This window comes from Mobula hypostoma, chromosome 6 (assembly GCF_963921235.1).
Source record: "Mobula hypostoma chromosome 6, sMobHyp1.1, whole genome shotgun sequence".
NCBI classification, from domain to species: Eukaryota; Metazoa; Chordata; class Chondrichthyes; order Myliobatiformes; family Myliobatidae; genus Mobula; species Mobula hypostoma.
In genome coordinates, this window is record NC_086102.1 from 87,781,307 (window position 1) to 87,797,245 (window position 15,939).

The 15,939-nt window shown below is 47.7% G+C and overlaps 1 protein-coding gene across 1 annotated transcript in view; it reads left to right on the forward strand.

The window, feature by feature from the left end:
* The window catches only part of nufip1 (nuclear FMR1 interacting protein 1), a 59,265-nt gene extending 44,638 nt beyond the window's left edge, over nt 1-14,627 (forward strand). Inside the window, exons 8-10 of the mRNA XM_063051158.1 lie at nt 2,033-2,173; nt 8,780-9,012; nt 12,239-14,627. Coding sequence (XP_062907228.1) covers nt 2,033-2,173; nt 8,780-9,012; nt 12,239-12,625 — 761 coding nt within the window. The 3' untranslated portion in view covers nt 12,626-14,627. The remainder of the gene's footprint in view (nt 1-2,032; nt 2,174-8,779; nt 9,013-12,238) is intronic.
* Nucleotides 14,628-15,939: the final 1,312 nt, after the last annotated feature.

The following is a 15,939-nucleotide window of genomic DNA, read 5'->3' on the forward strand; positions in this document are numbered from 1 at the left end:
CAGCAGATTGTTCAACTTCTTTTGGTTCAAGTCACTGGCCATGTTGTTCACATGGTTTAAGAATGATCTGATCATCCCACTCCTCTCTGGAACGTTGTCCTCAACCCACAGTGTGAACTCTGCCAATGCGAGTCTCATCAGTGCTTCATGGATGTACTTGTGGACCCTGGCAGCACGATTGTAGTGTTTACCATCAAGGACTCCATTGATGGACCCCTCTGCGATGATTCCAGCCTCTATGCATACCTCCTTTAGACCAGCATACTGAAATCGCCTTCCTAGGATGGCTAAGGCATTACATATGGTATGGAATGTCCCCATCCTGAGACGAATGTTGGAGAAGCGCTCTTTGTGTCTCCAGGCAATTCCAGTGGTGTTTGCATAGAGTGCTTGATCCATGACTACCGCAATTGTTTCTAGATGAAGTTCCTTCCTGATTAGCTCTGATTGGTTCAGGATTTCAAATACTGTGGTCAACTCTGTGACTTGTGAATTGATGGTTGGCAGATACGCAACAATATCTTGTGAGATTGGTTCTTGGTCCCTGGTGCTGATATTAAAACCAGTCCATCTTGAGATTGTCTGATTCTCTGGATCTGTTTGCTTTGCAAGTGTCCACACCAGGTTCTTGCAGGCAAGAAGAGCAGCTTGCTTGGTTTCCTGGACACAGTATTCCCTGGTTGGGCCCACATGTGCACCTGCTACATATACTTCCAGTTCTTGGTCCTCAATGGTGACTGATCGCTGCTTCAGTTTCTCAGTGTGTGGAAGCTCAGCTCTTGGCAGGTGTGGTCCATAGACATTGGCCTGTACCACTATGCCATTGACTCTATGTGATGTACCCTTTCCAGTGAGAGTTTCCTCAAGTCTATCGATATTGTCCCATGCAAGATTGGTGAAGACATGAGGCTTGATGGAGGCTGGAAGTATAACTTTCTGGTTGGAGGCTGTTGCTAGCTTTTGGAGACACAGAGCAGTGTCCTTCTCCAAGTTGGGAGTAAGACACCCCATGCCCAAGCCTGTTCAGTGTTTGAATGAGCTGAATTACCTGTCAGTGTGTTTACTGCATAAGGAAGTAGAAGGTGCTTTGGTGGTTTATGTTGGCCACATGTCACAGCATATACCTCTGTGTCATGTCACAGTGACCCTCTGTGTTTGAGTCCTGGTGTCAGGATTTCCAGTGAGCAGTCCAACAAGAAGCCGCTCTAGTTGATCCGGTATGGAGGTATGAGCACCATCTTTCACATCAGATGGATGGAATGGCCAGGAAGTCACAGTCATCTCCTGATCTGATATGTGATGAAGTCTGATCTATGATCTTGAAGAAATTGGTTGCCTTGGCCCTCCAAATTTTGAGTTCCCTCTGTAGAGTTGGATTTTCCAAGACAATGTCCCTTAATGATACACCTTCAGGAACCATTAACAATTGTCCTTTGTCATCTGGAAATATATCTACTGAATTGCCCAGTTCAGATTCCAGTTCCCTACGAATGTGCTTCCTTGTAGAATCCAGAAAGCTACCACCACTGCAATGCTATCACAAGGAAGTTACCACCACTGCAATGCTATCACAAGGAAGTTACCACCACTGCAATGCTATCACATATTTTCTAGCACTAGGGGTGTATACCTTGCCAAAACTCACTATAAGAATTATTCCCCCCAGATGGTACCAGTGGCCCAAATTCGGGGTCCTGGCTCACGGACTATTTGTTTCATCTTCCCTTTAGACAGCTGACTTGTTGATGCTTCAGGACGCAAGGGGAGAGTCGAAGCATTCCTGAAGATCCTGCCATATCCCACTGAGTGAGGATCAACAATGTTTTCCAATCGGAAAGGATGTGCCTACGAGGGAAAAATATCTGCTCCATTTTGGGCTTGTGTGATGAAGAGCTTAATGCCAGGCTGACTGGATCGATTGTGCAGTTCTCTAGCAGTTTGTGCGCTCCCTGCTGAGAAAACTGTCTCTGTCCGGTGATGGATTTTGACTGAAACTCGAAAGAGATGTAAAGTTTTGTGTTTTGCCTTACAGAGTCTGACAAGGACGAGAGCCAAGCTGATGGTGAGCGAGCAGAAATTGTCGTCGTGCCAAGCCAGATAACGTCAGGCCTGAGCGCACTGATGGCTAATTACAGCAGCTCCTCGGACAGTGGGAGTGACCAGGAGCCAGAGGGTAAACTCGGGGATATTGCAATTCAATTTCCTATTAAGGAAAATTCCAGCCTTAATGGACTTTGTAGATCTGTCTTTGCATTATGTTAAAATGGAAGATTTGGAACTAGGTGAAACTGACAGTTCCTCAAATTTTAATTTCCTTTTAATTTCCTATTTCTATAATTAGTGTTAAACTAGATTAATAGTGTTCTTTCTCCTCTGGTCTACATTTGGTCTGACAGTTGTCTGTGTTCCATGGCTTGTGCATGAATCACAAAAGGTTGGTTTATGGGTGCAGCAAACTATCAAGAAGGCAAATGGGATGTTGACCTTCATTACTGGAGGGATTGAATTTGAGAGCAGGGAGGTTATGCTGCAGCTGTACAGGGTACTGGTGAGGCTGCACCTGGAATACCGCATGCAGATCTGGTCTCCTTACTTGAGGGAGGTTATACTGGCTTTGGAGGTGATGCAGAGGAGGTTCACTGGGTTGATGAGGGAGTTAGACTATGAGGAGAGATGGAGTCACCTGGGACTGTACTCACTGGAATTCAAAGAATGAGAGGAGATCTTATAGAAACATATAAAATGATGAAAGGGATAGATAAGATAGAGGCAGGAAAGTTGTTTCCACTGGTAGTTGAGACTGGAAAACATAGAAACATAGAAAATAGGTGCCTGCACCGCCATTTATTATGATCATGGCTGATCATCCAACTCAGAACCCCGCCCCAGCCTTCCCTCCATACCCCCTGATCCCTGTAGCCACAAGGGCCATATCTAACTCCCTCTTAAACATAGCCAATGAACTGGCCTCAACAGTTTCCTGTGGCAGAGAATTCCACAGATTCACCACTCTCTGTGTGAAGAAGTTTTTCCTAATCTCGGTCCTAAAAGGCTTCCCCTCTATCCTCAAACTGTGACCCCTCGTTCTGGACTTCCCCAACATCGGGAACAATCTTCCTACATCTAGCCTGTCCAATCCCTTTAGGATCTTATACATTTCAATCAGATCCCCCCTCAATCTTCTAAATTCCAACGAGTACAAGCCCAGTTCATCCAGTCTTTCTTCATATGAAAGTCCTGCCATCCCAGGAATCAATCTGGTGAACCTTCTTTGTACTCCCTCTATGGCAAAGATGTCTTTCCTCAGATTAGGGGACCAAAACTGCACACAATACTCCAGGTGTGGTCTCACCAAGGCCTTGTACAACTGCAGTAGTACCTCCCTGCTCCTGTACCCGAATCCTCTCGCTATAAATGCCAGCATACCATTCGCCTTTTTCACCACCTGCTGTACCTGCATGCCCACTTTCAATGACTGGTGTATAATGACACCCAGGTCTCGTTGCACCTCCCCTTTTCCTAATCGGCCACCATTCAGATAATAATCTGTTTTCCTATTTTTGCCACCAAAGTGGATAACTTCACATTTATCCACATTAAATTGCATCTGCCATGAGTTTGCCCACTCACCCAACCTATCCAAGTCACCCTGCATCCTCTTGGCATCTTCCTCACTGCTAACACTGCCACCCAGCTTCGTGTCATCCGCAAACTTGGAGATGCTGCATTTAATTCCCTCATCCAAGTCATTAATATATATTGTAAACAACTGGGGTCCCAGCACTGAGCCTTGCGGTACCCCACTAGTCACCGCCTGCCATTCTGAAAAGGTCCCGTTTATTCCCACTCTTTGCTTCCTGTCTGTTAACCAATTCTCCACCCACACCAATACCTTACCCCCAATACCGTGTGCTTTAAGTTTGCACACTAATCTCCTGTGTGGGACCTTGTCAAAAGCCTTTTGAAAATCCAAATATACCACATCCACTGGTTCTCCCCTATCCACTCTACTAGTTACATCCTCAAAAAATTCTGAGATTCGTCAGACATGATTTTCCTTTCACAAATCCATGCTGACTTTGTCCGATGATTTCACCGCTTTCCAAATGTGCTGTTATCACATCTTTGATAACTGACTCCAGCAGTTTCCCCACCACCGACGTTAGGCTAACCGGTCTATAATTCCCCGGTTTCTCTCTCCCTCCTTTTTTAAAAAGTGGGGTTACATTAGCCACCCTCCAATCCTCAGGAACTAGTCCAGAATCTAACGAGTTTTGAAAAATTATCACTAATGCATCCACTATTTCTTGGGCTACTTCCTTAAGCACTCTAGGATGCAGACCATCTGGCCCTGGGGATTTATCTGCCTTCAATCCCTTCAATTTACCTAACACCACTTCCCTACTAACAAGCATTTCACTCAGTTCCTCCATCTCACTGGACCCTCTGTCCCTTACTATTTCTGGAAGATTATTTATGTCCTCCTTAGTGAAGACAGAACCAAAGTAATTATTCAATTGGTCTGCCATGTCCTTGCTCCCCATAATCAATTCACCTGTTTCTGTCTGCAGGGGACCGACATTTGTTTTTACCAGTCTTTTCCTTTTTACATATGTATAAAAGCTTTTACAGTCCGTTTTTATGTTCCCCGCCAGTTTTCTCTCATAATCTTTTTTTCCCCTTCCTAATTAATCCCTTTGTCCTCCTCTGCTGAACTCTGAATTTCTCCCAGTCCTCAGGTGAGCCACTTTCTCTGGCTAATTTGTATGCTACTTCTTTGGAATTGATACTATCCCTAATTTCTCTTGTCAGCTACGGGTGCACTACCTTCCTTGATTTATTCTTTTGCCAAACTGGGATGAACAATTGTTGTAGTTCATCCATGCAACCTTTAAATGCTTGCCATTGCATATCCACCGTCAATCCTTTAAGTGTCATTTGCCAGTCTATCTTAGCTAATTCACGTCTCATACCTTCAAAGTTACCCCTCTTTAAGTTCAGAACCTTTGTTTCTGAATTAACTATGTCACTCTCCATCTTAATGAAGAATTCCACCATATTATGGTCACTCTTACCCAAGGGGCCTCTCACGACAAGATTGCTAATTAACCCTTCCTCATTGCTCAAAACCCAGTCCAGAATAGCCTGCTCTCTAGTTGGTTCCTCGACATGTTGGTTCAAAAAACCATCCCGCATACATTCCAAGAAATCTCTTCCTCAGCACCTTTACCAATTTGGTTCACCCAGTCTACATGTAGATTGAAGTCACCCATTATAACTGCTGTTCCTTTATTGCACACATTTCTAATTTCCTGTTTAATACCATCTCTGACCTCACTACTACTGTTAGGTGGCCTGTACATAACTCCCACCAGCGTCTTCTGCCCCTTAGTGTTACACAGCTCTACCCATATCGATTCCACATCTTCCCGGCTTATGTCCTTCCTTTCTATTGCTTTAATCTCTTCTTTAACCAGCAACGCCACCCCACCTCCCCTTCCTTCATGTCTATCCCTCCTGAATATTGAATATCCCTGAACGTTGAGCTCCCATCCCTGGTCACCCTGGAGCCATGTCTCTGTGATCCCAACTATATCATAATCATTAATAACAATCTGCACTTTCAATTCATCCACCTTATTACGAATGCTCCTTGCATTGACACATAAAGCCTTCAGGCGCTCTTTTACAACTCTCTTAGCCCTTGTACAATTATGTTGAAAAGTGGCCCTTTTTAATGCTTGCCCTGGATTTGTCGGCCTGCCACTTCTACTTTTCTCCTTTGTACTTTTTGCTTCTACGCTCACTTTACACCCCTCTGTCTCTCTGCACTGGTTCCCATCCCTCTGTTGTGAACTAACCTCCTCACGCCTAGCCTCTTTAATTTGATTCCCACCCCCCAACCATTCTAGTTTAAAGTCACCTCAGTAGCCCCCGCTAATCTCCCTGCCAGGATATTGGTCCCCCTAGGATTCAAGTGTAACCCGTCCTTTTTGTTCAGGTCACGCCTGCGCCAAAAGAGGTCCCAATGATCCAAAAACTTGAATCCCTGCCCCCTGCTCCAATCCCTCAGCCACGCATTTATCCTCCACCTCATCGCATTCCTACTCTCACTGTCGCGTGGCACAGGCAGTAATCCCGAGATTACTACCTTTGCGGTCCTTTTTCTCAACTCCCTTCCTAGCTCCCTATATTCTCCTTTCAGGACCTCATCCCTTTTCCTACCTATGTCATTGGTACCTATATGTACCACGACCTCTGGCTCCTCACCCTCCCACTTCAGGATATCTTGGACACGATCAGAAATATCCCGGACCCTGGCACCAGGGAGGCAAACTACCATCCGGGTCTCTGGACTGCGTCCACAGAATCGCCTATCTGACCCCCTTACTATCGAGTCCCCTATCACAACTGCCCTCCTCTTCCTTGCCCTACCCTTCTGAGCTACAGGGCCAGACTCTGCCGGAGGCACGGCCACTGTCGCTTCCCCCGGGTAAGCTGTCCCCCCCAACAGTACTCAAACAGGAGTACCTGTTGTTAAGGGGCACAGCCACCGGGGTACTCCCCATCACCCGACTTTTCCCCTAGGAACTAGGGGATGTGGCCTCAAGATTTGGGGGAGTGGATTTAGGACAGAGATGAACTGCTTTTCCCAGAGAATGGTGAATCTGTGGAATTCTCTACCCAATGAAACAGTGGAGGCTACCTCAGTAAATATATTTAAGACAAGGTTGGATAGATTTTTGCATTGTAGGGGAATAAGGGGTTATGGGGAAAAGGCAGGTAGGTGGAGATGAGTCCATGGCCAGATCAGCCATGATCTTATTGAATGCCTGCTCCTGTTTCTTGTGTTGTGTCCTAAAGCTGTTACTTTAATTCAGTAATTCTTTGACCAATATAAATAGCAATTCAGCTGAGTATCTCTTCATCTTGTATGCTTTCCTCTGAGATTTCCTTTTTTTTTTATTTTTTGGAACTATACATGGTCAAGTTGTTTTGAAGCTCTGTCTGCCTATGTAGAATTGCACCTTGTCCTGTCCAAAGAGTGACTGAAGCTCTCTGTCTGATGATCATTGGGATTTCAAAACTGGTACATAATTGTAATAACACAAGGAAAACAAAGGCCCCTCTGAGTGCTGCTAGGCAGGGTATGATGTATCAGAGAAATCTGATACTTCAGTGCCAAAGTGCCCTCGATTAAAACCTGCAGTGGATACTTCAGTCTTTGGAATATCATTGCAATATTAATGCCCATTGCCGTACTCAAAGGTCCAAAGACCCACTTATATCAAAGTATGTATGCAGTATGCAACTCTTGAGATTATTCTTTTCCAGATAGCCACGAGACAAAGAAAACCATGGAAGTCAGTTCAAAGAGAAACAACAACCCTACCCCACCCCCACACAAATAAATGGGAACACGATCATCTACCCCTCCCCCCCACAAAATGCAACAAGAACATTGGCCCCCCCCCGACCCCCTTCCTACACATAAAAGGCAACAAAAATATTGGCCCCAAACCCCTTCATGCACAAAACACAACAAGAACATTGACCCCCCCCAAAATCCCCCACCCCACATAAAAACCAAGAAAGAATGGGCGACAACACAATCATTCCTATATGACTTTTCAGTAATATTAAAAACTTCATATTTTCTCAATTTAAATGGTAATTATTCTTTGCACCATTAGAATGAAACATTTAGAACTTGTGTGCGGAGGAATGAAGATGAGTTAGCCGCAGTTGCGATCAATAGTGTTACAGCTGATAGAGACTCTAACCGCCCAGGTTCAGTCTAGTGTGACGTTTACATGTTCCCCCTGTAACCTTCGTTTCAGACATCTCTTGGGAGCATAGTGAGCAGTTCTGGGCCTGTTCTCTATGAAAGCATGTGCTGGCATTGGAGATGGTCAGAGGAGGTTCATGGGAATGATCTCAGGAATGAAAGGGTTAATGTATGAGGAGCATTTGACTCTGAGCCTGTACTGGCTGGAGTTCAGCGGGGTGGGGGTGGGAATGGGAATCGCATTGAAACCTATCAACTATTGAAAGCCCTGGATAGAGTGGACCCCGGAGCAGATGTTTGCTATAGTCGGAGGAGTCTAGGGTCAGAGGGCACAGCCTCAGAAAAGAAGGACATCCCTTTAGAAAAAGAGCTGAGAAATAACTTCTTCAGCCAGCAGGTGGTGATTCTGCAGAATTCATTGCCATAGATGGCTGTGGTGGCCAAGTGATTGGGTACATTTAAGGCGGAGGTTGATGGGTTCTTGAATAGTAAAGGCGTCAGGAGTTACATTGGGAAGGCAGGAGATTGGGGTTGAGAGGGGTATTGCATTGAACTGCTGTTGCTAAGTTAACAAATTTCGCGTCACATGCTGGTGATGATAATTCTGATTCTAAAATCCACCATAGAATGATAGAGCAGATTCAATGGGCCAAATGGCCTAATTCTGCTCACATGTCTTAAGGTCTTTTCTTTCACATCCCAAAGGTGTGTCGGTTGATGGGTTAAGTAGCTGTTGTAAATTGCCTGTAGTTTCGGGAGAGACTGTGGAGGGAGTTGATGGCAATGCGGAGAGAATAGAATGAGAATAGTGTAACTGGGTGCTTGAATTGTTACTGTATACACAGACTTTGGACCAAGGGCCTGTGTACATGTTGTAGATCTGACTCTGACACTGTAACTGTCTTCCTATGTTGAGCATTCTTATTGATGTGTTGTAGTAATCATTTGATCAGAGCAGAACAATGTCAATGTTTCTAATATTCCTGTTAGAAATACCGCTCCAGAAAAGAGTCAAAGCTGTGGAAGAAAGCAACGTGTTACTGGGATCTGTACCAAGGCGTACGGATGACAAGGAAACGAAAGGACGTGGCAGCAGGGTTGTGGATTCGGAGTTGTGCAGTTCTTTCAAACCCAAGGGCAAGAGTGGAGGAAGGGATCATGGTGTGCGAGAAAAGCGATCTTGCCCACAGAAGTTATCACGTCGGCCAACTCTGCTTGAAATGGTGAGAGCTTTCTCTTGTTTCTACAGTACCTATCCATGATGTGCTATAATTGTGTTACAGTTGGTTGCTGTAGTTATTACTAGTCTCTGTTTGTGTTTACCAAATTGCTTGGCCATCTCAATTTGATTTCCCATTCCCATTCTGACATCTCTGTCCACGGCCTCCTCTTCTGCCATGATGAGGCTAAACTTGGAATGGAGGACCAACACCTCATATTCCATCTGAGTAGTGATGGCATGAACATCGATTTCTCCAACTTCTGGTAATTTTCCTCCCCCCCCCCCCCCGCCACCCTTTTTCCACTCCCCATTCAGGTTACCCTCCTACCACTTGTCTTCTCACCTGCCCATCAACTCCGTCAGGCTTTCCTCCTCCTTCCCTTTCTTCCATGGTCCACTGTCCACAGCATTAGTTTCTTCAATTTACCTTTTAGCCGGTTCATCACAACATTGTGGGCCGAAGGGCCTGTTTCTGTGCTGTGCTCTTCTATGTTCTGTTAGATTCCATCTTCTGCCCATCCCCTTTCAGCTTCTTATTCCGTCCGTCCGTCCCTCCGTCCCTCTCCCCCGTCCGTCCGTCTGTCCCTCCGTCCCTCTCGTCCGTCCGTCCGTCCCTCCGTCCCTCTCCCCCGTCCGTCCGTCCGTCCGTCCCTCTCCCCCGTCCGTCCGTCCGTCCGTCCCTCTCCCCCGTCCGTCCGTCCCTCTCCCCCGTCCGTCCGTCCCTCTCCCCCGTCCGTCCGTCCCTCTCCCCCGTCCGTCCGTCCCTCTCCCCCGTCCGTCCGTCCCTCTCCCCCGTCCGTCCGTCCCTCTCCCCCGTCCGTCTGTCCCTCTCCCCCGTCCGTCCGTCCCTCTCCCCCGTCCGTCCGTCCCTCTCCCCCGTCCGTCCGTCCGTCCGTCCCTCTGCCCCGTCCGTCCGTCCGTCCGTCCCTCTGCCCCGTCCGTCCGTCCGTCCGTCCCTCTGCCCCGTCCGTCCGTCCGTCCGTCCCTCTGCCCCGTCCGTCCGTCCGTCCGTCCCTCTCCCCCGTCCGTCCGTCCGTCCGTCCCTCTCCCCCGTCCGTCCGTCCGTCCGTCCCTCTCCCCCGTCCGTCCGTCCGTCCGTCCCTCTCCCCCGTCCGTCCGTCCGTCCGTCCCTCTCCCCCGTCCGTCCGTCCGTCCGTCCCTCTCCCCCGTCCGTCCGTCCGTCCGTCCCTCTCCCCCGTCCCTCTCCCCCGTCCGTCCGTCCGTCCCTCCCCCGTCCGTCCGTCCGTCCCTCTCCCCCGTCCGTCCGTCCCTCTCCCCCGTCCGTCCGTCCGTCCCTCTCCCCCGTCCGTCCGTCCCTCTCCCCCGTCCGTCCGTCCCTCTCCCCCGTCCGTCCGTCCGTCCCTCTCCCCCGTCCGTCCGTCCCTCTCCCCCGTCCGTCCGTCCCTCTCCCCCGTCCGTCCGTCCGTCCCTCTCCCCCGTCCGTCCGTCCGTCCCTCTCCCCCGTCCGTCCGTCCGTCCCTCTCCCCCGTCCGTCCGTCCGTCCCTCTCCCCCGTCCGTCCGTCCGTCCCTCTCCCCCGTCCGTCCGTCCGTCCCTCTCCCCCGTCCGTCCGTCCCTCCCTCCGTCCGTCCCTCCCTCCGTCCGTCCCTCCCTCCGTCCCTCTCCCCCGTCCGTCCGTCCGTCCCTCCCTCCGTCCCTCTCCCCCGTCCGTCCGTCCGTCCCTCCCTCCGTCCCTCGCCCCCGTCCGTCCGTCCGTCCCTCCCTCCGTCCCTCTCCCCCGTCCGTCCGTCCGTCCCTCTCCCCCGTCCGTCCGTCCGTCCCTCCCTCCGTCCCTCTCCCCCGTCCGTCCGTCCGTCCCTCCCTCCGTCCCTCTCCCCCGTCCGTCCGTCCGTCCCTCCCTCCGTCCCTCTCCCCCGTCCGTCCGTCCGTCCCTCCCTCCGTCCCTCTCCCCCGTCCGTCCGTCCGTCCCTCCCTCCGTCCCTCTCCCCCGTCCGTCCGTCCGTCCCTCCCTCCCTCCGTCCGTCCGTCTCTCCCCCGTCCGTCCGTCCGTCCCTCCCTCCGTCCCTCTCCCCCGTCCGTCCGTCCGTCCCTCCCTCCGTCCCTCTCCCCCGTCCGTCCGTCCGTCCCTCCCTCCGTCCCTCTCCCCCGTCCGTCCGTCCGTCCCTCTCCCCCGTCCGTCCGTCCCTCTCCCCCGTCCGTCCGTCCGTCCCTCCCTCCCTCCGTCCCTCTCCCCCGTCCGTCCGTCCCTCCCTCCCTCCCTCCGTCCCTCTCCCCCGTCCGTCCGTCCGTCCCTCCCTCCCTCCGTCCCTCTCCCCCGTCCGTCCGTCCGTCCCTCCCTCCCTCCGTCCCTCTCCCCCGTCCGTCCGTCCGTCCGTCCCTCCCTCCGTCCACCTTCCTCTTCACCTGGTTTCACCTATCACCTGCCAGCTTGTCGTCCCCACCACCTTTTTCTGGCTTCTGCCCCCTTCCTTTCCAGTCCTGATGAAGGATCTTGGCTCAAAATTTAACTGCTTATTCCCTCCGTAGGTGCTGCCTGAGTTGCTCAAGGTTTCCTTGTGTGCTGCTCAAGTCGTCTAGCATCTGCAGAAACTCTTGTGTTTAAGAGTAAATATGGAGAATGGAGGATGTTTAGGTACCTCAATAGCTCAGCTACGATTTTGTCTTTTAGCAAATTCTCCATTCCATGTTCTCCCACTTCCACTCATTTGCAAATTGCTGTCTTACTACTGGTCAGACTGTGCAAAAGACCAGGGTAAAATTTCTTCATCTTTTGTTCCCTTTTTTATTGAATTGTTTATTATGAGGTTGGTGTGATTTTTTTGTTGTTTAAGGAAGGGGCAGTACATTGGTAAGAGTTTTGGTTGGGGATGGCAACTGAACCTTGAATTAAGGGGAGATTAAGACACTTGCAACAAAAGTCTGTGTGGTTGCTTTTCCTGTCAGTGTGTCCAGATGTTGGTGTGGTAATCCAGAACTGCTGTCTTGACTTGTGTCACTTGGTAATTGGGAGGGAAATGAATGGGCTGTATTCGGCATCTTGCATTACTTCATGTTTGATATAGTCCTTCCTCCTCCCCTTTGTGACACAGTAATCATGGTCATCCATAAGTATTTTGAAGGGGACTTAATGCGAACTGGACTTGAAAATACTAGAGATAATAGACTTTGGAAAGCTTCCTGAATCCTTTGTTAGCTTTGAGTTCTCATAAGGCACCACAAAAGAAAGTGCTACATATTTTAATAATCCTTTTGTTTCTTTTGTTACAGTTACTGGCCAGAGACATTCGCCATGAAAGAAACGTAATCCTACAGTGTATTCGGTACATCGCACAAAACAGGTTCTGGGGTCTTGAACCAAAAGTAAATGAAGCAGGCGTGAGTCCAGAGTTGTCGATAGCTTCACATGAAGGGATACCATGTCCAAACGGAACTGTAGAATGTAACACAGTGTCTGGACTTGAGGTACACACACCTGAGCATGTGATGCATACTACTGAGAACTCTAATGCTGAAGAGATGGATCAAGGCCCTTTATCACCTGGAAGTTCAAAGTTGGTATCTACAGCAAGGCTACCTGAGGGAAGCCTAGTTACAATGCCTGCAGTAGATGATGAAATTTGGGACACCCCTGAAACCACATGTGAGGAAAGATAATCAAGAAAAATGCAAACATTGAACATGGCAACAGCAAAGACTTTTGGTGACAGTATGCTGAAGGTGCACAATTGGTGGCAGATCAGCATCATTTCTTTAATGTTTTAAATGGAGAGAACAATTTATTTGTAATAAATGGAACTGCTTAAATTCTTGTTATAAATGTTTCCAGACATTGAGCTCTTATTTGCTGAGTTTTAAAACTACGGAGTACAAATGCAAAGTGAGTATTACAAGTATTTACCGGTGATTTAAGTTGCTACTTTTGTTCTTGAGTAGTTTACATTTTGTGAGGACTCTTATTTTTAATTATTCTCTTCCTTTCCTTTTATAATCATTTCCAGTCCTCTATTTCTGATAACTGTTCTGCAAAGTGATTTTGCAGCTCAGGAACTTGTGGCTGATGTAGTTGTGACTTTTACGCAGCCCCACTGCAGAATGATCAGTTCATTTTGAGTTTGGGCAAGGGGAAAGGAGCAGAGGCAGTTGAGGATGTATTAGGACAGTACTGTTTCACTTTGTAGAACTTTTCAAGGGTGTTGAAGGTAAATGGGGAGCTGAACTCTTGCACCCACATCTGTACACTTCAGCTAGTTACTTTTTGTTGAAAAACAGCAAGCTTTTTAAAAACTCCTTTCACTTCATTTGTAAGACCTTGAGACATGGGAGCAAGACTAGGCTATTTCACCCATCCTGATCCACCATTTTATCATGGCTGATATATTATCCCTCTCAACCCCAGTCTCTTGCTTTCTCTCTGTAGCATTTTTTGCTCTTGCTAATCAAAATTCCATTGACCTTCGCTTTAACTGTACCCAATAACTTGGCCGCTACAACCACCTGCGTCAATGAATTCGACAGATTCACCACCCTCTGGATAAAGAAATTCCTCCCAATCTCTACGCTAAAGGGATGTTCTTTCACTTGGATACTGACCCCTCTTGTCCTAGACTTCCCCTGCTCTAGGGAATATCCTCTCCACGTCCACCCTGTCTAGGCCTTTCAAAATTCAAAGTTAAAGTAAATTTATTATCAAAGTCCAGGCAGTAGCCTGGCTGCCTCAGACTTGAACAGTACTGCATTTGTCAACGTGGAGCAGAGAGCGAGTTTGTAAATCTGGCGGGAGCAAAGGCTGTCAGGAAAGGCGAGGGGAGAGCGACGCAGGAGAGGGGTGGTACGGGTGCAGACGCACCCAGCCCTGAGACACCAGACAAGGTGGTTTGATTCCAGACAATTGGTTTATTGATCATTGCTTCCTGCTCCCTCCCCTCTCCCTTCTCCTTTTCCCCAACCATGATTCCGCTCTCCCTGACCCCTTCCCACTCTCAGTCCATAATACAGACCCATAACAGAATCAGGTTTATCATCACTCGCATATGCCATCAAATTAGCTTCGTTTTCACAGTAGAAACCTCTATGAATGCCTTTGGAAAGGGCACAGAAGAGGTTTACCAGAATGCTGCCTGGTTTAGCGAGCATGTGCTATCATGAGAGACTGGATAAACTTGGGATGTTTTCTCTGGAGCACTGGAGGTTAAGGGGAGATCTGATAGAGGTTTACAAGATTGAGAGGCAGAGTTAGTGTCGGCAGGGAGCATCTGTTTCCCAGGTTAGAAATGTCTAATACCAGAGGGCATGCATTGAAGGAGTGAGGGGTAAGAGTGATGGATGGCTGGAATATGCTGTTTGGTGTGGTGGTAGAGGCAAAACCATTAGACTTTTAAGAGGCATTTAGATAGGTACGTTAATATGAGGAAGTTGGAGGGATATGGACAATGTGTAGGTAGGAGGGACTAGTTTTTGATTTACTTTTTAGCTGGTTTGACACAACATTGAGCCCAAAGGACCTGTTCCCGTGCTGTGCTGTTGCACCTCTGCTCAGCTCTCTAACTGCGGTCTTTGTTACTGTCACCAGCCGCCTGGCTGGTCTGCTGATCTGAAATACGATCTCCTGTGTAACTCAAATTGGACAAGATTAACTCAGTGCCCAGGTAGTGGGGTTGATGGAACGTTAACCATGACTGTGCGACTAATTGATGGACTGCAGCATTTCATCCAGAACTGCTTACCATGATATTTACCTCCAGGAATGATGACCAAGAATGCCACAACAGCATCGCTAACTCTGACTTGGATGTGTGCCGTCATCCTTTGTCCTCAACCTGAAATGTCAACTCTGTTTTTCTTCCCACAGACTTGATTTTTGACTTGCTGAGTTCTTGCAGCATTTGCTGTTCTTACTCTGCCAGTTTTCTTTTCACATATAGTGTTAATTTTGTTCTTCTGTTATTGGGCAGAATCCTAGAATTCCTTTCCTAATGCCTTTAATGAACACCTCTTAGCACAAAATGAAATTAATGGGTTCATTATTTACTCGGGATTGTGTAATCAACGGGGTCTCACCAGTTTCTTCCAGACCTTGAAAACAAAGAGCAAATCATCCCCGAGGTTTAAGTAATGTTTAGGTTTCTTTAAGCATTCCAGCTCTTGTATCATGTGGAGATGCATTTGGTCACAGTTTGACTGGTTTATCTGTTCTCAATGGGGTCTTTATTGCAACATGACACTGTGACAATTGCATGTTATTCAAATACAGATGGATTTTGAATGCACCTCAGCTGGATTGTCAACTCTGCCCTGTATCTGCCATAAATTGAGTTGTTTCCTAGGTTAACATGCAGGTTTTCTCCAACAGTGATGCAGTCAGAGATAATCATTTTCTTTCTACATATTTTAGTCAGAATAGATGGTTTGTAGTTTTGCATCTGATTTTAATTTTATATTGGGACGTCCAGCTACTAAAGTAAGCAAGTCCAAGATACTGTGTCCAAAAGCAATCTTATGTGGAGAGAATGGTGGTTTGTTTCTCTTATCAGGTACCTCCTGATCTGAGTATTTCCAGGATTTTTTTGTAATCGCACCTGCTTGTTTTCGGCCAGAGAATCCGGCTGACTTTGAATTTTGATGGATTAATTGGAATACCGGCTGTTGATTTTGTTATTGGGAGCCGCTGCTGCAGCCTTGCAGCTTGTGCTCGGGCTGGGTGTGGTGGTGGAAGTCGGTATCGGTTTCTAGACAGTTTTTATTTCACTCGTAAGTGCAGCCAATTTCAGTTCATTGAGACACATCAGGACCAGTACATTTTGCCCCAATTAGCCTGAAGTTTCATGGAAATGATTTTAAAAAACTATAACAACACAAACTGAGATACAATGTATTAAAATGAAATACAGAACAAATGAGAACATTACTACAGTACTATAAAACTGTATTGGTTCCTAATAGTTATCAACAAAGAAATTTTCCAGGATACA